Genomic DNA, 22,686 nt, shown 5'->3' with positions numbered 1-22,686 from the left:
TAGTCACCCTGCTAAATCAATGCAAGTCAGTCACTATGGATTTCCCCTCCATTTATGTATATTGTCTTCTGATTGGACGGCGCCTTTGTTCATATCTTCTGATGGGATGACTCATTACAAAATGGGCGGTACGGCCCTGTCCTCCAACTCGCTGACACCTCAGTGAGTGCGCGGGGGGATGGAACGGGGGTGGGGGGGGGGGTTGTAGAACATTCAGGTGTAACTGCAGGCGTGAGGTCTAAGTCGCTAAGGGTTGTACGGGTGAGGATTTTGCGGTTTTTAAGCGCTGCCTGTCATCACATAAAGTCCTCTTCATTCTGCTGATAGCTGTTTTTCTACTTCTGGTTAACCTGACTGTTGTCAACGGGGGTTGTTTTGGTTTAAATGTGTGAGATACTGTCAATAAAATTTGAAAGAAGGTTTGTTTTTATTATTATTAATATATAATAATATATTATATTATTATTATTAAAAGCAGAATAATCACAATAGTTATTATTTTGATGAATAATACAGAAGAATGAAGAATAAAACTGACATTTTCCAAAGAATACGAAAACTATACAGTTTGATTCACGTAATGTTGTCACTTTAAACAAAAATGACTTTTTCTCAAGAAAAAAACATAAGTTATGTTAGTCTGATGAAAAAAGGACCATTTCAAAACACTTTCATCACAATATATTCAGGTTACCTATTTTTTTAAAAATAAAAAAATACTTATTTACTTATTAAAAAATACTTATGACTTGAAATATGACCTCCTTTTTTTTTTACAATATAATAAAAAATTATGCATTTCTTCCTAAAAAAAATCCTTACTTTAGTTTATGATTATTTATGTGACTTGGGAAATACAACTTATTTTTTTCCTCAAAATATTATAGCTATCATCGCAACTTCAGTTTATGATTATTTATATTATATTTTTTAATTAAATATTTATTTACTTACTGACCTCCTTTTTACAATATAATAAAAAATGCATTTCTTCCTGAAAAAAAATCCTTACTTTAGTTTATGATTATTTATGTGACTTGGGAAATACGACTTATTTTTTTCTCAAAATATTATAGCTATCATTGCAACTTCAGTTTATGATTATTTATATTATATTTATGATTATTTATTATAATATATATTATTTATATATTATTTGTGTGACTTGGGAAATAAGACTTGTTTTTCAACAAACAAAAAAAATTTATTTCATTTGCAAAATATATTGTTACAACTACATTTGCAAGATTCTGCATTTATTTTTCCAGAAAATAAATAATTTTCTTAGGATTGTTTATTGATATGAGTTGGGAAAAAATGTTTTTTTTAACCATTTACAGCCAAAAAAATTTTTTTCTCAAAAAAGCCTTGTAAAATATCGCTTATTTTGGAAAGCTTATGACTTACTGTATTTTCTATGACTGATCAATAAGACTTAATAGAGCAATAAGACTTAAAAACATTCATTCTGAATCATTACTTTAAATAATGTTTGTAAATAATACGACATAAAAAATTGAAAAGAGTCCAAGGATTGATCCCTGGGGGATCTCACAAGTCATTCCCACTCTTTCGCATAATAACCAGCACCGGTGCTTCGCCGTTCCATTTTAAAATGACCTTTAAGCAAAGAAGACGTTTCTATAGTCTGCCGGCGCCATCTTAAATATAGCCGTACGTTTCTAAATGTGGTCCGTATGCGCTCTTTTATCCCTTGGATCTCTTTGAAACCGGCTTTCGTTGACTTGAACCACTTCAGACGACATCGTGAACGTCTGCGATTGAAACAGGATGTGGTGTTCTCGACGCGGTTCTCTTTCCAATCGAGTCGATGTTTCTACAACGGCGTAGTAAAGTCGTGATTGGGGAGGTGCTCGCCTTCCCTACGCCACCCCGCGGGCCGTCAACACTAGGCTGCGTCACAGGGCTTCCTGTGACAGAAGCTGTGGTTGGAGGTGGAAAATGTCAGCGGGGCACCAAAAAGGAAGGGGCCAAAGAATGAGTGTAAAAAAGAAAGAGAGAGAGAGAGTTTTAGACAGAAAAGGGACAGAAACCAAAGAAAGGGGGAATCTACCACAGTCCGGCAGAGCGGGGGGGGGAGAATGCGTGTCCTCGTCGGGACGCACTGCTGTCTTCTCTAAGCCGAGCGAATCAGGTACACTCAGTTATTCTGTACTTTTGTTTCAACTTCAGTCAATAGACCTTTCTGCCGTTTTATAAGGAGGCGTTGTCGCCAATTTGTGACCCCGAAGGAGGCGAACGCGACATTAAACCCGAGGACGACTAAACTCCATTCACTGCTATATTTCTTTACAATGGAACCTTGGTTAGCGTCGTTAATCCTATTCATGGCAATAAATAGTTGGTGAGAGTAATAGAATAAAATCTAATCCATTATTATTATTATTATTATTAATACAAATTGTGACACCCTACAGCATGGGGTCTCAAACTCAATTTACTTGGGGGCCACTTGGAGCTCGGGTCTGGGTGAGACTGGGCCGCATCAGGTTTTCAAAAAAAAAAAAAAAAAAAAAAAACGCATTTATTAAAAACAAAAAAATTAAAAAAACTTTGCTTTGGTTCCAATTTTCTACAATAAAAGCTCTGATAAAACATTCCACTGTTCTCAAATATCTTACTTTTTATTTTTCTACACAAAATAAAATAAATCAAGAATAAAGAAAATCAATCAGTAATAAATAAATAAATATAATAATAATAATAATAAAACGGCAAATAATAAAAACTATAGTCGGTGGGTAGACAAATTATTTTTTTCAAATTAAAATGAACAAAGCATTATTAGAGCCCTGTAGACATGACAAAACACGACTATAGTCACATTTATACTTTTTTTTATTTACAACATATTGCGCAACTGCAGGGTCTTGACACACATGCTAACTCGCAAACTAGAGAGCTAGCGACCTAAACGGTAGCCTTCGAGTTATTTCCTTTTACACTTAAATAGACAAAAACTTACCACTTCCACAGGGATAGGGAGGATAACTATTAACAGTTATTTAACCTTTAACATGAACATTAATCAAACGTAATAATTTTTTTCTGGGTACATGATACCATACAGCATCCATATCAAACCCAAAAACTTACCACTTCCACACGGATAGGGAGAATAACTATTAACAGTTATTTAACCTTTAACATGAACATTAATCAAATGTAATAATTTTTTTTCTGGGTACATGATACCATACAGCATCCATATCAAACTTGCGCGGGCCGCACTAACATTAAACTTTCATATCAAGGCGGGGGCCTCAAACTAGCATCCTGCGGGCCACAGTTGGCTCGTGAGCCGCGTGTTTGAGACCCCTTTAAGACCCGTTTGAGACATTTTAGGAACACAGTTGGACTCACGGTGTATTCATAACACGCTAAATAAAAAAATGTATGCAAACCGAGGCAATACACGCTAACTGAGGTTTCACTGTACGCTTATGTTATTCAAGTCATTATTCAAGCGTAAAGGGGAGAAAGTAACTACTACTATGATTTGCATGTCGTGATACTAAAGCCGCCTCCATGTGATCTTTCTCAGTCCGACCCGCAGTCGTGATGATGGGGACGGTCCATCTCTATCTGACCCTGGGCGTCGTCTTTTCACTGCACGCTCCCGACTGTGAGGCAGCCTTGCAAGGTGCAAGTTTATTTAGTTATGGGTGTGGAGGTACAAGAACTTTAGCAGACTTATGGGACTTTTTGCGCTGAGTCAGAGATCATTATTCATCGACCTTTGAATAAAAATTCAAATTTCAAGGTTTCACTCTTACGGTTTTTCCAAAATATGTATTATATTAATAAATGGTTAAATAAGCCTATTTTAACTTGGAAAAATGCATATTTAAGCACATTTTATGCCTAAATTAAGTATTTGGAAGCATAAAAATGGCTAAATGAACTGAAATTCTATTATTATATGAGTGTAAAGGTGACTATAGGGGTGTTATTTCATTTCTAGAGGGCTCTAATAAGGTTAAAAACATATTTAGAAGATCATAAACAGCTGTCACCATACTACTAATACAGATTATATACTAATTCATACAGTTAATGTTAAAATATTACAGTAATCCCTTGTTTAGAGCCCTCTAGACATGAAATAACACCCCTATAGTCAGCTATACACTCCTTTTACCCAATAATGTGGACATAATAAGAGACAACAAGACAAGTAAGACATCATATTAAGTATCACATGTTAGGAGTTCTTTTTTTTTTTAACTTCCTGTTCTGTATATTACAGAAATCCCTTGTTTAGAGCCCTCTAGATATGAAATAACACCCCTATAGTCACCTATATACTCCTTTTACCCAATACTGTGGACATAATAAGAGAAAACAAGACAAGTAAGACATCATATTAAGTATCACACGGTAGGAGTTCCTTTTTTTTCTTTCTTTTTTTTAACTTCCTGTTCTGTATATTCCAGAAATCCCTTGTTTAGAGCCCTCTAGACATGAAATAACACCCCTATAGTCACCTATACACTCCTTTTGTTGCTTTTTTTTACTTCCTGTTCTGTATATTACAGAATCCCTTGTTTAGAGCCCTCTAGACATTAAATAACACCCCTATAGTCACCTATACAGTCATTTTACCCAACAATGTGGACATAAGAGAAAACAAGACAAGTAAGACATCATATTAAGTATCACACGTTAGGAGTTGCTTATTTTTCGGTCTTTTTTTAACTTCCTGTTCTGTATATTACAGAAATCCTTTGTTTAGAGCCCTCTAGACATGAAATAACACCCCTATAGTCACCTATACACTCCTTTTGTTGCTTTTTTTTAAACTTCCTGTTCTGTATATTACATAAATCCCTCGTTTAGAGCCCTCTAGACATTAAATAACACCCCTATAGTCACCCATGCACTCCTTTTACCCAATAATGTGGCCAAAATAAGACAAAACAAGAAAAGTAAGACATCATATTAAGTATCACACGTTAGGAGTTGCTTATTTTACGGTCTTTTTTTAACTTCCTGTTCTGTGTATTACAGAAATCCCTTGTTTAGAGCCCTCTAGATGTGAAATAACACCCCTATAGTCACCTATACACTCCTTTTACCCAATAATGTGGACATAATAAGAGAAAACAAGACAAGTAAGATATCATATTAAGTATCACACGTTAGGAGTTGCTTATTTTTCGGTCTTTTTTTAACTTCCTGTTCTGTATATTACAGAAATCCTTTGTTTAGAGCCCTCTAGACATGAAATAACACCCCTATAGTCACCTATACACTCCTTTTGTTGTTTTTTTTTAAACTTCCTGTTCTGTATATTACATAAATCCCTCGTTTAGAGCCCTCTAGACATTAAATAACACCCCTATAGTCACCTATGCACTCCTTTTACCCAATAATGTGGCCAAAATAAGACAAAACAAGAAAAGTAAGACATCATATTAAGTATCACACGTTAGGAGTTGCTTATTTTACGGTCTTTTTTTAACTTCCTGTTCTGTGTATTACAGAAATCCCTTGTTTAGAGCCCTCTAGATGTGAAATAACACCCCTATAGTCACCTATACACTCCTTTTACCCAATAATGTGGACATAATAAGAAAAAACAAGACAAGTAAGATATCATATTAAGTATCACACGTTAGGAGTTGCTTATTTTTCGGTCTTTTTTTAACTTCCTGTTCTGTATATTACAGAAATCCTTTGTTTAGAGCCCTCTAGACATGAAATAACACCCCTATAGTCACCTATGCACTCCTTTTACCCAATAATGTGGACAAAATAAGACAAAACAAGAAAAGTAAGACATCATATTAAGTATCACACGTTAGGAGTTGCTTATTTTACGGTCTTTTTTTAACTTCCTGTTCTGTGTATTACAGAAATCCCTTGTTTAGAGCCCTCTAGACGTGAAATAACACCCCTATAGTCACCTATACACTCCTTTTGTTGCTTTTTCTTAACTTCCTGTTCTGTATATTACATAAATCCCTCGTTTAGAGCCCTCTAGACATGAAATAACACCCCTATAGTCACCTATACACTCCTTTTGTTGCTTCTTTTTTTTTTTTTTACTTCCTGTTCTGTACAGTACTTATTGTGGTGGCTGCCGCCGGGCTTTAGAAGTCATTGCTGTCTGCGATGTGGAAGCACACTGATAACGAGACAGCGTTTTAATCTTTGTTATGTCTGTACAACTCAGGGTTCTCCTGCGTGAATGACTTCATCGACAAAGTTACTTGCACAGGGAACAGGTTTTCCGTGGATCCCGGTCTGGACTGCTGGATCAGAGGCCACAAGAAAGTAAAATCCAGAATCATCAGGTAAGAATATGAATGTGTTAAAAATGATATCTGTATATATATATTTTTGTTTGTGTATTGTTGCTAGCCGAAGCTGCAGAGTGAAAGATCACGCCGACTCGCCTCCAGGATGTAGTTTTGTCTTTGAAAGTCACGTAAGTTAAGTCTTTCAGTCACGTCTACTATTTCTAACCGTCATTGAACGCATCAATGTGCGTTCACAGAAGTTCACCCCCTTTGAAGTGATGCCCAACATCAGTCTGACATGTGACCGGCGGTTGGTGTCGAGCCTCAAAGACTATGACGTCACAAGCCACAGTGAGTATAGCATTTAGTTGCTATTTTTAAAAAATGCATTCACTACCAAAATAAACTAAACTGTGTGTGTTCAGTTCAAATGCATCCCCCGAGCCCCGCTAATGTCACCCGCATCCACAATGACACGGTGATTTGGTGGGGTCCCAGCAGCCCCCTGTCTGTGTTCCTCGACGTATTCGACTACCAGGTTCAAATCCAACAAACCGGCCCGAAATTGAAGGCGAGTGTCTGCACACTTTTTGCTATCTTATTGTTTAAAATGGAATACCTGCATTCTGAATAAAGCATTCAGAAGATGCATTCAAAGACATGTGATGATATGTAGTATTCCGCACTGGTTACTTGGTGCCGGTACCACAAGTACTGTACAGAACAAGAAGTCATCTCCCAATGCTAACGTGTGCTAACGTCTATATTATTGTCTTATATTCTCCTATTATGTTGACAATATTGGGAAATATGACTGTAAATGTGACTATAGGGGTGTTAGTTCATGTCTAGAGGGCTCTCATAATGTTACAAATCATATTTGAAGGTCGTCAACAGGTTTTCTTATGCTCTTACAATGAAAATACTCCATTTATAAAGTAGATGACAACAGGCAAGACACTACCAATGAATAATGCAGAATAACTGACAAATATGTAAGCTCTAAACATGATACTTTCTCTACCAAGAAACATTGAGCATTTATGAATTTTTGTACTATGTATTCTTCATGTCTGCACAGCGGACGAGTGGTTAGCAGTGACCCGAGTTCGATTCCACCCTCGGCCATCTCTGTGTGGAGTTTGCATATTCTCCCCGTGTATGCGTGGGTTTTCTCCGGGTACTCCAAAAACATGCTAGGTTAATTAACGACTCCAAATTGTCCATAGGGTATGAATGTGAGTGTGAATGGTTGTTTGTCTATATGTGCCCTGTGATTGGCTGGCCACCAGTCCAGGGTGTACCCCGCCTCTCACCTGCAGCATAAAGTATACTAGCAGTATATTCAACTTCTCACACTATAACTGACAACACATATTACCGTGTGCGTACAACCAGGAGCCCACCGCATTGCTCACCAACGAAGCTCAGGTACAGATCCCTGCCTGGCTAAAAGGCGAGTACCAGGTTCGGGTGAGAGTCAAGCCAGCAAACAGAGAAGGGAGCCAGTGGAGTGAGTGGAGTCCTACCACAACGTGGGTTTCAGAATCGAACACTCAAGGTAAGGTAGAGTATGCAGAGTATATAAACTACTAAAATCATTATAGGTTAGGATTGGAAAAACATTTATTGTAGTCAGGTACTTTTTTTTTTTTACTCTAGTTTTTCCATATTACACGTATATTTCAGGTCGGGGTCCGGATCCAACTTTTTTAACACTCACTGTTTTCATCATCTCGGCTGTCTTCATCGTCGTGGTGCTGGCTGTTTACAAATGTGTTGTCAACAAAAGGTGAGGAAAGTATTTGTTTGTTATTTTAAATGTAATGGTTTAATTTCATTTGAACATGCATCAGATTACAATTGAATGCATCCCATAATCAGTTCACAGTTCCACATGTCCAAAAGGAGTAGGAAGAAGCAAAGCTTATTAAATCCTACCCTTGGTACTTTTACAATCAGTAACTGTTACATTTGTTCACTTCCTGCTTTCCTAATATAATTTTTATTTATTTTAATTTTATTTAATTTTAATTTTTTTAATTTATTTATTTTTTTTACATTTTTTTGTCACGTACCGAAGTATGAGGTGATATGACCATACATCTTAAGATTGTTTATATTAACAGCAATATTTCCTGTCACATGAGTGGAGTTCAGAAAGTTCCACCTTCATGACCTAGTGGTGGCACACGCTAGTGCGCTGTACTCTGATTGATTGTTTCACGGGCCTGATACCAGAGCACATTTGTTCAGTTCCTGCTTTCCGAATATAATTTTGATTTATTTTAATTTTATTAAATTTTTTAACACTTAATTTTATTATTTTTTTATTTATTAATTTGTATTTATTTATTAATATTTTCATCAAGTTTTTAATTTTTTTTTTTAAACTTTAAATTTTTTTAAATTTTATTTATTTATTTACTATTTTATTTGTGTCATGTACCGAAGTACAAGGTGATATGACCATACAATGACATAATGGGTACCCATAGTAACTATCAATATAGTGATATATATAGCACATCATGACTGGTTCAAGACCGTAAGTCGTATCAGGCGAAACACCAGGAAGAAGCTTTGACCGCTTGATGAAGTTTGATGCACGTTTTTCCACTGTGTCAATCAAAACTGAGCATATCATCCTAAAAGCAGAGAATTAGTGCACTTTTACCGAATGAAGTCTTGTAAGTATTTGTTCTTGTACTATTCCAGGCTCCTCAAAGCAAAACCAGTACCTAATCCTTCCAAATACTTTCAATCACTTCACTCTGTCCACAGTGGGAATCTGAAGGTAAAGACTACATCAATAACAAATATGAATTTAACAGCAGAATGCGTATTAGTAAGAAAAAAATTGCTTTTTTTATCTCCAGAAATGGCTTAATCCTCATTGTGCTGCTGAAATCCTGGACGCTACCCAGCCTCTAGACCACATCTCCCCAGTGGAGGTGTGTGAGAACTGGGGTACGGGTCCTTCCACCTGTGTCCCACCACCTCCGAGCCCACTGCACCCAAACTCTTCCTCTTCCGCTTCCTCATGCTTCTCCAACTTTGACTACTTTGTGTCGGCCTCCTCCGGCAGCTCCCTTCAAACTAATCCTAACCCCGCCTACTTCACCTACAAGGACGACGCCCATGTTCTGCACAATCCGCAAAACCTCCACCTCTCTCTCCAACCGTGTCCTGCCTTCACTGATGAATCTCTGAGCTGCGACATCTCAAAGAGTGCCGCACAAAGCCCAGATTCAGGCTTTTGCACTGGAAAAGAAGACGTCAAAGGACAAGAGGAGGATCATCTCAGTTCCTCCCACCTGAGCCTCCCTCTCAATATTCCTGTCCAGATAAGCCGTCCCTCCTCTCCTCCTTCTCTGTCTCAGATATCATCACATAGCGCTGGTATGCAACCACCCATGCCTGCTGCTAATGTCGGCGCTGGAAGCTGGGCTGTTGCGAGTGCAATGTACAGGTCTTCCTCCATGCCGGTGGAGTCCAACAAAGCGGGTTATTTCATCCTCCCAGAGATACAAACTACTTTCAGTAATGCGTCTATCTGAGCTCTGCGTACGCACGATTCTCCTTGTTGCTGCTGACAACCAAGATATACTCAAAAATGTGACAAAAATTGAATATAATAATAAAATAATTCACTTTATCACATTTTCACGTTTCATAGTTGACTAAAATACAAATATGAGCCATTCAAAGATGTTGTGATGTGTAGTGTTATATTATTAACCGGTCACAAGGTGTCAAGCAATGTTACCGCTGAGACACACAAGCACCAGACTCCATCGCCGGGACTATTATTCCAGATTTGAATGATATGATCTCACAAAAGGCACAGTAATCCCTAACACGAGCTGTAACCCATGGCAAGCTAAAACTCAACTGAGCCCCAAACGTCACTTCCTGTCTGCCCCCCCCACACCCCCGCCCCCGACGACCCCATTCAGTTCCCCGAGCCACACACAAGTCTGATTTATGTCTTAAATGGCGTATTTACTCTGATCTTGTCAACTATACCGGGTAATTGGAGTGTAAAGGTGACTATAGGGGTGTTATTTTATACCTAGAGGGCTCTAATAATGTTAACAAAAACATATCTAAACAAGTTTTCTATGCTCTAACCACAAATATATTCTATTTAAATTAAATTTTATTTAAATCAATTAGTCATGATCGGGTCTGGAACTAATTAACCGTGATAAACGAGGGATTACTGTATGGTTTTTGTGTCAGCAAGGGTCGTTAGGTGCTCATGATTTGGATTATGTTAGTGCTTTCTAATTAAAGGTACTAAAAGGTACTAAAATACTTAAAGTATACTTAAAAGGTACTAAAATACAAATACGAGGCATTCAAAGATGCTGTGATGTGTAGTATTATATTATTAACCGGTCACAAGGTGTCAAGCAATGTTACCACTGAGACACACAAGCACCAGACTCCATCGCCGGGACTATTATTCCAGATTTGAATGATATGATCTCACAAAAGGCACACTAATCCCTAACACGAGCTGTACCCCATGGCAACTTAAAACTCAAATGAGCCCCCAAAATGAGTCACTTCCTGTCTGTCCCCCCCTACACCCCCAATTCCCCATTCAGCTCCCCTAGCACAGCAATACACATGAGTCTAATTTATGTCTTAAATAGCGTATTTACTCTGATCTTGTCAACTATACAGGGTAATTGGAGTGTAAAGGTGACTATAGGGGTGCTATCTTATACCTAGAGGGCTCTAATAATGTTAACAAAAACATCTCTAAACAGATTTTCTATGCTCTAACCACAAATATATTTTATTTTAATTAATTGATCATGGTCGGGTACGGTTTTTATGTCAGCAGGGGTCGTTAGTTGCTCATGATTTGGTTTATGTTAGTGTTTTTTAATTAAAAGGTACGCAACATGTGGGTTGTGTTTTGAAGAACTCTCCTATAAATGACCTCATGAATTAACGCCAGCGATTCTAATTGTGTTGATTCCATGTCGTGTCTTTCAGCGACTGCTGTACATTTCCATAGTTGTCAGTATATTGAGACCAAAACAATAAGAAAACAAAAAAATGGGGTCACCCTGTGACTTCCTGTATCGCTGTGTGAAGTGGGCTTGAGTTCTGGGCTTGAGACGATGTGTGTGTGTGTTTTTTTTTTACGTGTCCTGTCAGGTGGTCCCGGCGGTGCGTATTTGCGTGCGGTTTGACATTTAATGCTGACACGGACGGCACCGTACGTTCATTTCACACGGTGAGGAAAACCACAGTGGTAGTCACGTCAAAACTAGAAACATTCCTGTGAAACTCTTCAATGGGCCTGATATCTGTCGCTAACCTCTGGACTGATTTTTACAGTAATAGCTAACGGCTAGTAAGAAATAAGACTGGATGTGTTGAGCTACTAAACGTTGATAAATGAAATAATCATATTAAAAATGGTGGTGGCGGCACGGCGGTCTAGTGGTTAGCGCGCAGACCTCACAGCTAGGAGACCAGGGTTCAATTCCACCCTCAGGCACCAATATCCACCACAAATACTGTACAGAACAAGAAGTCATCTCCCAATGCTAACGTGTGAACGTCTATATTATTGTCTTATATTCTGTAAATGTGACTATAGGGGTGTTAGTTCATGTCTAGAGGGCTCTAATAATGTTCCAAACCGTATGTAGAAGGTCGTCAACAGGTTTTCTTATGGTCTTACAATGAAAATATTCCATTTATAAAGTAGATGACAACAGGCAAGACACTACCAACGAATAATGCAGAATAACTGACAAATATGTAAGCTCTACACATGATACTTTCTCTACCAAGAAACATTGATCATTTATGAATTTTTGTACAGTGTATTCTTCATGTCTGCACGGCGGTCGAGTGGTTAGCGGAGACCCGAGTTCGATTCCACCCTCGGCCGTCTCTGTGTGGAGTTTGCATGTTCTCCCCGTGTATGCGTGGGTTTTCTCCGGGTACTCCGGTTTCCTCCCACATTCCAAAAACATGCTAGGTTAATTAGCGACTCCAAATTGTCCATAGGTATGAATGTGAGTGTGAATGGTTGTTTGTCTATATGTGCCCTGTGATTGGCTGGCCACCAGTCCAGGGTGTACCCTGTCTTTTGCCCCGAAGACAGCTGGGATAGGCTCCAGCACCCCCCCACGACCCTCGTGAGGAAAAAGCGGTAGAAAATGAATGAATGAATGAAAATGGTGGCATTCAAACCAGCGTAAGGAACCAGATTTGGACCCAGGTCACCTGGCATAAGGGCGAACGTTATTGAGCTAGCATGAATTATACACGTAAAACCGCCGTAAAACACAAATCAGTTCACAGCAAAATGTCTTGTACATGCTATGCTGTCAAAAAAGCCAAAGAAAAAGCTACAGAAACATTACACATGGTTACCAAGGGTAATTTTGAGCATCCAATTTTATATGTCGGGTTAGAGGGGGCCCGTATAAGGCAATATGTGTGTGTGTGTGTTGTGTGTGTGTGTGTGTGTGTGTGTTTGCAGCTGCAGCTGGAATTCCCTCAGCGGGACATAAAGAAACTTGTATTCCCATCCTGTACGTGTTTAGCTAAAACTGCAGGTTGGAAAAAGGCAACATAAACACACACCATTACTCACCGTTCCCACGCTTATTTTCTTCTGTTGTGTTTTTGCACTTTGCATATCATGATGATGATGATGAGAAGGACAAGGAGGAGAAGGAGGACGAGGGGGCAGGCCTTAACGTTCCTTCCCAAATAAACAGAGGCTGGTGAAGTAGGCTGTCGGGATAACAGAGAAGGAAACATTTAAAAAAAAAAAAAGTTCTCAAACACACATGCGCACGGACAAAAGGGAGTTTCTCGACAATTTCCCACTCTGGAAAGACTGAAGCGGCTGCAAAAAATTTGAACAAGGTGAGACCGGTTCATTGATAAAAAACAATTATGGAGAGTTTAACTTGAAATGCTAACTGTCCATTGCAGTGCATGAGTTATGTCATTTAGCTTAAGGCTACGGTAATGGAATAGAATTTATATGACGGGTGAAGCATTATATAGTTCGACACGTGGGGTTATGTAATCCCATCATGCTAAGGCAGGTTACATATGTGCTGTACTGCAATATTCCATAACAGAACTGGCAAATATTAGCAAGATCCGAATACACATATTTCTCTGGGATTGGTCTTCAGGAATGTGCATGCATTGGGATTTCCGGCAGGATTCTAGTCTAGTCAGCATTTCTTGCACTGTGACTTTAAATTGTTGCATTTTTTCCCCCCACTCCTTCTTGCCTTTGTGTTTTTTTTTTGTAATAATCCCCAGCCCATATAAGAGCTTACAGTACACGGTGTCCCACTTTAGAGTAGGCTTTGAGAAGCGGGCCTCCAGCCACAAGTGCGCTTTAGAAACATTACACTGCTTGGCTTCTGTGTAGACTAGCTAGCTAAACTGCTGATAAATCGTATATATTTTTTTTTATGCAACTGACAAATTGTTTGTTTTTAATTCTTCTGCTGAACCGTGTGACCTTGTACGATCGTGTCTCGAGACCGCAAGGACATCTTCATATTGTTGCAAAGCACACAATCATGTTGATTCTTCGTCTTTTAGGGGATTTTTTTAAGTGTTTTTACTGGCTCAGTGTCCGGCATCTCTGTTCCCACTGTGGTGGGAACCGATATCTAGAACCGTGATGATGTCATTTTGGGAACAGCTGTGATTGTTGTCTGCATAAGTCATCATGTGTAGTTACAAATACATACTATGTGTATAATATAAGATGGGTTAGTTATAATGTTATGAGGATAAAGTCAAAATAATATTGGAATAAAGTCAAAATTACAAGAAGACAATTAAGTTGAAATTGTTAATAAAAAAAAAATTTTAATTGGGGGAAAAAAAAAGTATTTTACCAGAATGTCAAAATTTCTATGTGAATTAAAGCATAATTATGGGGGGAAAATACAAAAATAAATTTACTAAAAACAACATTGTAATATTATGAAGAAAAGAAATTTTATAAAATTTAAAATATATATATATATTATTTAAAAATATGTTATTTAATAATTAATTAATTTTACCAGAATACTATGAGAATTAAAGCATAATTATGGGGGAAAAATACAAAAATAAATTTAATAAAAACAACATTGTAATATTATGAAGAAAATAAATGTCATTTAAAAAAATATGTTATTTAAAGTGTATTTTTCTAGCATTTTGGGCGTAGCTGGCATTTTTGTGTGAGTACTCCTATTAATGTGTCTGTTATTATATAGCATTACTATTTTATATTAAGGTTAATTTACATTTTTTGAATGATTACCATAGCTTTTTCAGACTTTGATTGTAAAAAAAAAAAAAAAGACTGCTGGGATAGGCTCCAGCACCCCCCGCGACCCTCGTTAGGATAAGCGGTAGAAAATGAATGAATGAATGAAGTCAAAATTACAAGAAGAAAATTAAGTTAAAATTGTTAAAAAATATATATATATTATTTTACCAGAATGTCAAAATACTATGAGAATTAAAGCATAATTATGGGGGAAAAAATACAAAAATTAATTTTAATAAAAACAACATTGTAATATTATGAAGAAAATAAATTTTAAAAAAATCCAAAAATATGTTATTTAAAAATATATTATTTAATATGTTATTTAACGTGTCTTTTTCTAGCATTTTGGGCATAACTGGCATTTTTGAGTGAGGACTCCTATTAGTGTGTCTGTTATTATATAGCATTGTTATTTTATATTAAGGTTAATTAACATTTTAATGATTACCATAGCTTTTTCAGACACTCAATTGCAACTGGATTGTAAAAAAAAAAAAAAAAAGACTGCTGGGATAGGCTCCAGCATCACTGCAATCCTAATTCACAGAAGAGAGCATTTGAAAATTGAACCTATATTCATTAGATCTCATTAAAGTTTAAAATTACGTTTATTTTCTATATAGGTGCAGCAGCACAATGTTGGGAGTCCTCCTCACGATTACCTTCGTCCACCTGGTGGCGCTGGCGCCCCCTCCCGACGGCCCCCCTGTCCCCTGCAGACGCTGCTGTGATCACCTTCCACCGACAGAGGGCAGCCAAGCTCCGCCTCCAAGTGGGGTGTACAGTCAGGTGCCTGAGGTCCGCGCCTACATCAATATGACCATTCTTAAAGGTACAGTACCACTTGTGTCAAATGCTATATTGCTGACAGCCACTAGGGGGCGTTATTTCCGTGTTATCTGTGTGAAAATGTGATTCAGGTGACAAAGGAGACCGCGGTGAAAGAGGGACGCCAGGAAAAACCGGACAGGAAGGCCCCACCGGACCTGTCGGCCCAATTGGTGCAAAAGGGTCAAAGGGTCAAGCGGGCCTCCCAGGCGACCCCTGCAAAGTTAATTTTGCCGCTTTTTCTGTTGGCCGTCGCAAGTCCCTCCACAGCCTGGAGGCCTATCAGACGCTGATATTCGACACCGTGTTCGTGAACCTGGACAACCACTTCAACATGTTCGCCGGGAAATTCATCTGCCACACGCCCGGCATCTATTTCTTCAACGTCAACATTCACACGTGGAACTTCAAGGAGACGTACCTGCACATCATGCGAAACGAGGCCGAGCAGGCTATTGTGTACGCGCAGCCCAGCGACCGCTCCATCATGCAGAGCCAGAGCCTGATGCTGGACTTGGGACTCGGCGATGAGGTGTGGATCCGCCTGTATAAAAGGGAAAGGGAGAATGCCATTTACAGCGATGATGTGGATGTTTATATCACTTTCAATGGATACCTCATCAAAGCAAGCACAGAGTAATTTTGTAACATTGAATGAGTTTATAAATACTTTAAATTAATATTGCATGCAAGTTTCAACAGGTGTGTATTAGTTTTATACCGCTTACACCCTCTAGAGGGCGTATTTGGATAAGTAAATGAGTATGTAATTGGCAGCATATCAATGCACTTACTCATTTCAACCACCAGAGGGCAGTGACTACTTATTGTGCACATAAATCTGCAAAACCAGCTGAAAACACTTACCTATATTACAGATTTGGGGGTTTTATTTTTGAAAAAAAAATGTAACTTGCAATAATCACACATGCACTGTAAAATAAACAGAATATTAACAGAATATCCAATGAAAAATAGCTTACATTGTTTAAAAATTAAAAGGCGTGTGACATCATCAAGAGTACAAACCACACACACACACACACAGTACACCTGCATAATAATAATTATTAATTGCACAAAACAAGTCACTTTAAAGATGCATACAGAAGTCACTGAATCGTCAAACAAGGTTCAAAAACGCAGTTTTCTGCATCTCAAATCGGCTTAAAATATCAAATAAACGTGTGGCATCGAACAGCTGTAACTGTATTGTGTAATTTTCCTCTAGAAAAATACTTTAAACTTGTAAACGTTTGCAACCGAAGGCACTATTTTTGTTCATGTCAGATCCATGGTTCAAGCCTATCGAAACCTTAAACTGTGGAGTTCCAACTTTTGGCATGGTTGCAGCCTCCAGGGCTTGGACAACCAATATTCGAAAGTGACCTAGTAATGACCAGAAAATGTCACCTTTGGAAAATACTTCCAGGCTTTCACCACTGACGAGCAAAAAGACGAGGTGAAACATTTTTTTTTTTTTGCATTTTAAACTTGATGCTACAGTGTAGTTGACTTGGTGTCGTCAAAGCAAAGCTGCTAATGTTATGCTAATATTCTACATTATTCGACTAAAGTAATCCCTTGTTTATCATAGTTAAATGGTTCCAGACCCGACCATGATAAAGGGAATATTTTTGTAGTTAAAGCATTGAAAACCTGTTCATAATCTTCTTTAACCATATGAGAGCCCTCTAGACATGAAATAACACCCCTATAGTCACTGTTACACTCACTTAGCAAATATAGATCAGAAAAAAGAAGCCATACCAGGCACAATTAAGACTATAAATGTGTTCCAGTGCTCGGAGAGCTGATTGGCGGGCAAGGAGGGGGGTGGACAGGAAGTTACACCAAGGGTTGTGTTTTAGACGCGCAATAAAAAGTTTGTCAATTCTGGTGCTTTTCATGATTACCATATGATTACCATAGCTTTTTCAGACACTGAATTTAGGCAAATGGATTGTAAAAAAAAAAAAAAAAAAAAAAGAGACAGCTGGGATAGGCTCCAGCACCCCCAGCGACCCTCGTGAGGATAAGCGGTAGAAAACGAATGAAATCAAAATTACAGGAAGAAAATTAAGTTAAAATTGTTTTGTTTTTTTTAATTAGGGGAAAAAAATTATTATTTTACCAGAATACTATGAGAATTAAAGCATAATTATGTGGGGGAAATACAAAAATAAATGTAATAAAAACAACATTGTAATATTATGAAGAAAATAAATGTCATTTAAAAAAATATATGTTATTTAAAGTGTATTTTTCTAGCATTTTGGGCGTAGCTGGGATTTTTGAGTGAGGACTCCTATTAATGTGTCTGTTATTATATAGCATTACTATTTTATATTAAGGTTAATTTACATTTTTTTTAATGATTGCCATAGCTTTTTCAGACGTGCTATAAAAAGTTTGTCAATTCTGGTGCTTGTGTGTCTGACTGAACTTTACAGTAACATTACTGACACCTAGTGACCATTGAGGTGTCATTACATTTTAGAATGCGTCTTCTGAATGCCTATTTTAGTTAATTTAGCCATTTTTTTTAGCTTGAAAATGCTAAATGCTTCATCCACAAAACAGAAATTATTCATTAAAAATTTGTACATGCTTGAAGGCTGATGCAAGGTCTCGGAAAATACGGTTTCATGCTTTCAAGGAAAATAATGCACATTGTGAAATAAATAAAGAGTGTAAAAGCTCTACTGTATCAACTTAAAAACGTCGTCTGATTGGGCCAGCTGGCAGCCTCATGCTACAAAGCAGCCAATCACACGAGACATCTGGGAGTGTAAAAAAAAATCATATCGTGCGTCACTCATTGAGAATCGAGTCCGGTCTGTCATAGCCAAAAAGCCTGAAGTCAGGTTCATAGAGTTTATAAAGTTCCCTCAGCGATTCTCGGGGCACCGTGCTGAACCATTGGGCTTCCGAGCTGCTGGATGTCGTGTTTCCGTGCGAGGTGGGGAACTCCACTACATTATCCACGCGTAGCAGTCGTAATAAATGTGCAGCGTCTTCCTCGACGGTCTCCAAATGTCCCACAAAGTCATACTGGATCTGGCAGGGATGGCAAAGACGGTACACTTGACGCCAGTGTTCGTTAAATGGCATGTCCATCTCTGTCTGGGGGTCCAGGAGATACTGGATGAATTGGGAGAAAGACGGGTGGAGACCCGCAGCGCGCGCCTCGTCCACAGAGGAAGGCGGCGTCGGCTGGTTGGCGTAGCGTCGCAGGATGACCTGAGCAAATTTACGATAGAAGTCCTCGTTGCCCACCTCTAATTTATCCCGGTAGGCGGATACGAGACGCACAAAGGGGTCTCGCACGAAAAGGAACTTTGTGTACTTCTTCAGCTTGACCTTCCAAACAAAGCAACACATTTTTGTTATTGGACATTCATAGCAAGTCACTGAAAAGTCTTTTTTTTTTGGGAGGGGGGGTCTAACGTTGGGATGGGGTTGTAATCTGTGCTTTCATGTTGTCAGCCAATATAGCAAAATACTGTAAAATCAACAACGATAATGTTGTGACACGGAAATTGTATGTGATGTTAGGTTGTTAGGTTCGATGCTAGGTTAGATGCTAGGTTCGCTGACATTGTTGGATCTACATTTGCTGATATTCTTTTGGCTAAGGTGCATGTTAAAGCTCTGGTATCGCAATTGTTTTGATACATGGAAGCAAGTAAAGCTTTTCTTCCCATCACTCACAAACACTAATAACCAGGAGAGATGACCCACTGGAGAAAAGTGTGTGCTACTGTTAGTTTTTGATTTTTTTTCTCAAAAAAACTGTTCTAAAAAATAAAATAAATTTAAAAAATTAATTAATTAATTTAAAATAGATAGATAAATAAATGTATTTTAAAAAATTAAAAATAAATAAAAACATAAATAGAGGGCCATCCTATATTGTATTGAGGGACGTCTTATATTTGGATCAATATGCAAATTTAGCTTTTAAAGTAGAAAAAAAATCTAAATAAAGCAACAGTGGTCACCATATGAAACAGACATCTTTAAAAAAAGTCCAAAGAAAAAGCACTAAACAAACAATGTTCAACAGACCTTCATAAGGTGCCTGGAAAACTTGCCGTATCGCTTCCAGAAGCTCTGGTATTGCAATTGTTTAGATTACGGCAGTTACATGGAAGCAAGTAAAGCTTTTCTTCCCGTCACTCACAAACACTAGTAACCAGGAGAGATGACCCACTGGAAAAAAGTGTGTGCTACTGTTAGTCTTTGATTTTTTTTCTAAAAAAAAATGTTCTAAAAAATAAAATAATTTTAAAAATTAATTAATTCATTCATTGGGGGGAAACATTTTTGGATAAATAAAAAAATCAATAAGGGGCCGTCCTATATTGTATTGAGGGACATCTTATATTTGGATCAATATGCAAATTTAGCTTTTAAGTAGAAAAAAAAATCCAAATAAAGCAACAGTGGTCACCATATGAAACAGACATCTTTAAAAAAAAAGTCCAAAGAAAAAGCACTAAACAAAAAATGTTCAACAGACCTTCATAAGGTGCCTGGAAAACTTGCCGTATCGCTTCCAGAACTTGTTGAATGTGAAGTGCATGCTGCTGTTGTGGGCCTGGTCGTTGGAGATAAACAGGGGATCTCTCGGGGGAAGGCCGTCGTGGAGCAGGCTCTCACTGAGAATGATCATGATCCGTTTCCAGTTACTGCAAGCCACCTGAGGGGGGGACATTAAAAGTCAGCTGAAAGTGTTGTTTTCATGTAAACATGACAAACAGTGGAACTCCAGGAGTTTGTGTACCTTAGGAACATAGCAGTAGATAATACCGTGCCTGTCATCGACTATCAGATGATCCAGCTCCTTGTTGGGAATGTCATCAAATGTACGTTTTTGGCCAGGAAACAGCACGCTGTCGTTGGCGCACACCTCCTCAAGTAACCTCTTCCGGTGCTCCTGTTTATTTGAAGCAGAAGTCAATAAAAACAGTGCTACAGAATACATTAAAATAGACTAAAAGTTCTCATTTTCATAACAATATGACCCTTTAAACGACAAAAACAACCTTTTCATCGTGATTAATTGTTTACAGAAGTTAATTACCAAGTGGCTGATAATGTTTGTTTACATTACACACAAGGAAAGTTAACATCAAAAAAGGTTCGCTTCATTTCCTCACTTGCACAGTATGATTAATCTCAAAACACTTTTTTTAAGTTATCAGAGTTATTTTAAGGCTGCACGGCGGTCGAGTGGTTAGGGTGAAGACCTCACAGCTGGGACACGTGAGTTCAATTCCACCCTCGGCCGTCTCTGTGTGGAGTTTGCATGTTCTCCCCGTGCATGTGTGGGTTTTCTCCGGGTACTCCGGTTTCCTCCCACAACACAAAAATTGTCCATAGGTATGAATGTGAGTGTGAATGGTTGTTTGTCTATATGTGCCCTGTGATTGGCTGGCCACCAGTCCAGGGTGTACCCCGGCCTCTCGCCTGAAGACAGCTGGGATAGGCTCCAGCATACCAATGACCCTTGTGAGAATAAGAAAATGAATGAATGTGCACTTGGGGGGGGTGTACAGCAATGAATCTCGCACACAATAAAACTAAAATAAACTAAAATTATTCCAACAACATGCATGCTAGGTTAATTGGCGACTCCAAATTGTCCATAGGTATGAATGTGAGTGTGAATGGTTGTTTGTCTATATGTGCCCTGTGATTGGCTGGCCACCAGTCCAGGGTGTACCCCGCCTCTCGCCCGAATACAGCTGGGATAGGCTCCAGCACCCCCTGCAACCCTTGTGAAGATAAGTGGTAGAAAATGAATGAATTTGTTATTTTATTGGATTTTTTGGCCCAATCATTATTAGTCCGATAATTATACTATCGCCACCAACAGTAATTATGATGATAATAACAAATAAAAATAACACTAAAGCATATTTACTTGTCTCTGTCGGAGCTCTGGTGCCACCGGCATCTGATGAACTTTCCACTCCTGCTTTGGTATGTATCGTTCTTCCGCTTTCTCTGATTGGTTGCTTGTTTCTGCCAGGACAGGGTCTGTAGGTTCACCAGTTCCCGGCTCCAAGAACTGGTTGACAAAGGCATCGATGTCGGACAGGAAAGACAGCATTCGGGGGGTTGGAGGTGGCTGCTTCTGCAGTTTTTCTTGCTGATGCTGCCCTGGAGCAGGATGTGCCATTTTGGGACCCGGCGAAATAGGTGTGTGCAAATACGAATGGGACGTTCCGACGTCGTCCCAGTAGAGGATGATCAGAAGAATCATGAAGGCAGAGCCCAGGACGATAAAAATACGAAACATCCTGGAGGTTCCCATGGTGACAAATTGGCGTGCGAGATGAGGTTGCGGCTGCTACAGTTTCGCCGTTTTCCTTTGAAGGGCCTCACTATGGCAACAGATTGAAACAGTTGCCTGGGTTTTTTTTTTATGGTGTCACCAAGGCAACAGATCTTAGTTACTGAGCTCCTGCTACAGGGTCACCATGGCAACAGAGTCAAGGCCCTCTCTCACCATGGTGTTAGATGGAGCCTGCACTTATCGTGCCGCCATGGATGAAATTCTCACCTCAGCTCCATGAAGCCACCTGAAAAAAACAACAACACAATGAAACATAAGGACAAGCTCATTCAAAATGTTGCCAGGTGATCATAAATTCCCTGTGTTGCTGCAACGGCATATCATCTTTTCACATCACTTACCTCCCACTCCAAAATACCACAGTTGTAATTGTTACTCAGGTTTGAGGAAAAAGTTCAAAAATAAAAACCTGGATTGTGGTTTCTTCAATGCAGTCTCAAAAGTCGCAAGACGTCACTTTTCCCACTCTGGCATCCTTCTAAATGTGGAGCTCTCATGCAACAGTCGTTAAGAGTTATATATTTCCTGAGCGCTGCTTTGACTGGGAAATTCATTACACCATCGCTGCAGCCTACACCGCCCGCTCTCCTCGCACGCCACTGAATTGACATCACATCCGCCACATCGGGAGCTGCGAGTATGAATGTCTTTCTCTTCACTGTGCTGCGTGCACAATTATTTAAAAACACTGGTCAAAACTTAAAGTGGAAAAACTAAAATATAGTTGTGCACACCTAATTCAGGGCGATCTCCATGCATATCACCTGGTATGCTTAAATATAATTAGCATTGGAGTCAGAAAATATGCACAAAAATGAGAATATGGTAAAAAATACTGACTTGCCTCATAATGCGCACACAGTGTACTTTCATCTTCATCTCGA

At 38.6% G+C, this 22,686-nt stretch overlaps 3 protein-coding genes across 4 annotated transcripts in view; 2 read left to right on the top strand and 1 right to left on the bottom strand.

The window, feature by feature from the left end:
* Window positions 1-1,805: 1,805 nt before the first annotated feature.
* On the top strand, window positions 1,806-10,213 carry il2rb (interleukin 2 receptor, beta). 2 transcript variants are annotated; one of them, XM_078797398.1, is made up of 10 exons: window positions 1,806-2,155; window positions 3,566-3,664; window positions 6,200-6,320; window positions 6,388-6,454; window positions 6,527-6,617; window positions 6,692-6,837; window positions 7,665-7,827; window positions 7,956-8,058; window positions 8,985-9,063; window positions 9,146-10,213. In XM_078797398.1, the coding sequence occupies exons 1-10, from the start codon at window positions 1,963-1,965 to the stop codon at window positions 9,824-9,826; spliced, it is 1,743 nt and encodes a 580-aa protein (XP_078653524.1). In that variant the 5' UTR covers window positions 1,806-1,962; the 3' UTR covers window positions 9,827-10,213. The 2 variants fall into 2 exon arrangements, with proteins under 2 accessions (XP_078653524.1, XP_057906309.2); XM_058050326.2 differs by having other exon boundaries at window positions 1,807-2,155; window positions 6,524-6,617.
* A 2,791-nt stretch (window positions 10,214-13,004) lies between these two features.
* c1qtnf6a (C1q and TNF related 6a) lies at window positions 13,005-17,828 on the top strand. Its single transcript, XM_058050128.2, has 3 exons — window positions 13,005-13,178; window positions 15,231-15,439; window positions 15,528-17,828. Exons 2-3 carry the CDS (start codon window positions 15,244-15,246, stop codon window positions 16,073-16,075), a joined length of 744 nt encoding a protein of 247 aa, XP_057906111.2. The 5' UTR covers window positions 13,005-13,178; window positions 15,231-15,243; the 3' UTR covers window positions 16,076-17,828.
* The window catches only part of chst12a (carbohydrate (chondroitin 4) sulfotransferase 12a), a 7,438-nt gene continuing 1,121 nt past the window's right edge, over window positions 16,370-22,686 (bottom strand). The window contains exons 2-5 of the mRNA XM_058050127.2: window positions 21,368-22,028; window positions 20,225-20,377; window positions 19,961-20,140; window positions 16,370-18,798 (exon numbers count right to left, since the gene is read on the bottom strand). Of these exons, the coding sequence (XP_057906110.2) occupies window positions 18,250-18,798; window positions 19,961-20,140; window positions 20,225-20,377; window positions 21,368-21,760 (1,275 nt within the window). The 5' untranslated portion in view covers window positions 21,761-22,028 and the 3' untranslated portion in view covers window positions 16,370-18,249. The remainder of the gene's footprint in view (window positions 18,799-19,960; window positions 20,141-20,224; window positions 20,378-21,367; window positions 22,029-22,686) is intronic.

This window comes from Doryrhamphus excisus, linkage group LG16 (assembly GCF_037039965.1).
Source record: "Doryrhamphus excisus strain RoL-2023G ecotype Guam linkage group LG16, RoL_Dexc_Guam_v1.1, whole genome shotgun sequence".
NCBI lineage: Eukaryota > Metazoa > Chordata > Actinopteri > Syngnathiformes > Syngnathidae > Doryrhamphus > Doryrhamphus excisus.
Note: the sequence above shows the minus strand (reverse complement) of the source record. Positions and strands in the feature narration are given on the sequence as shown.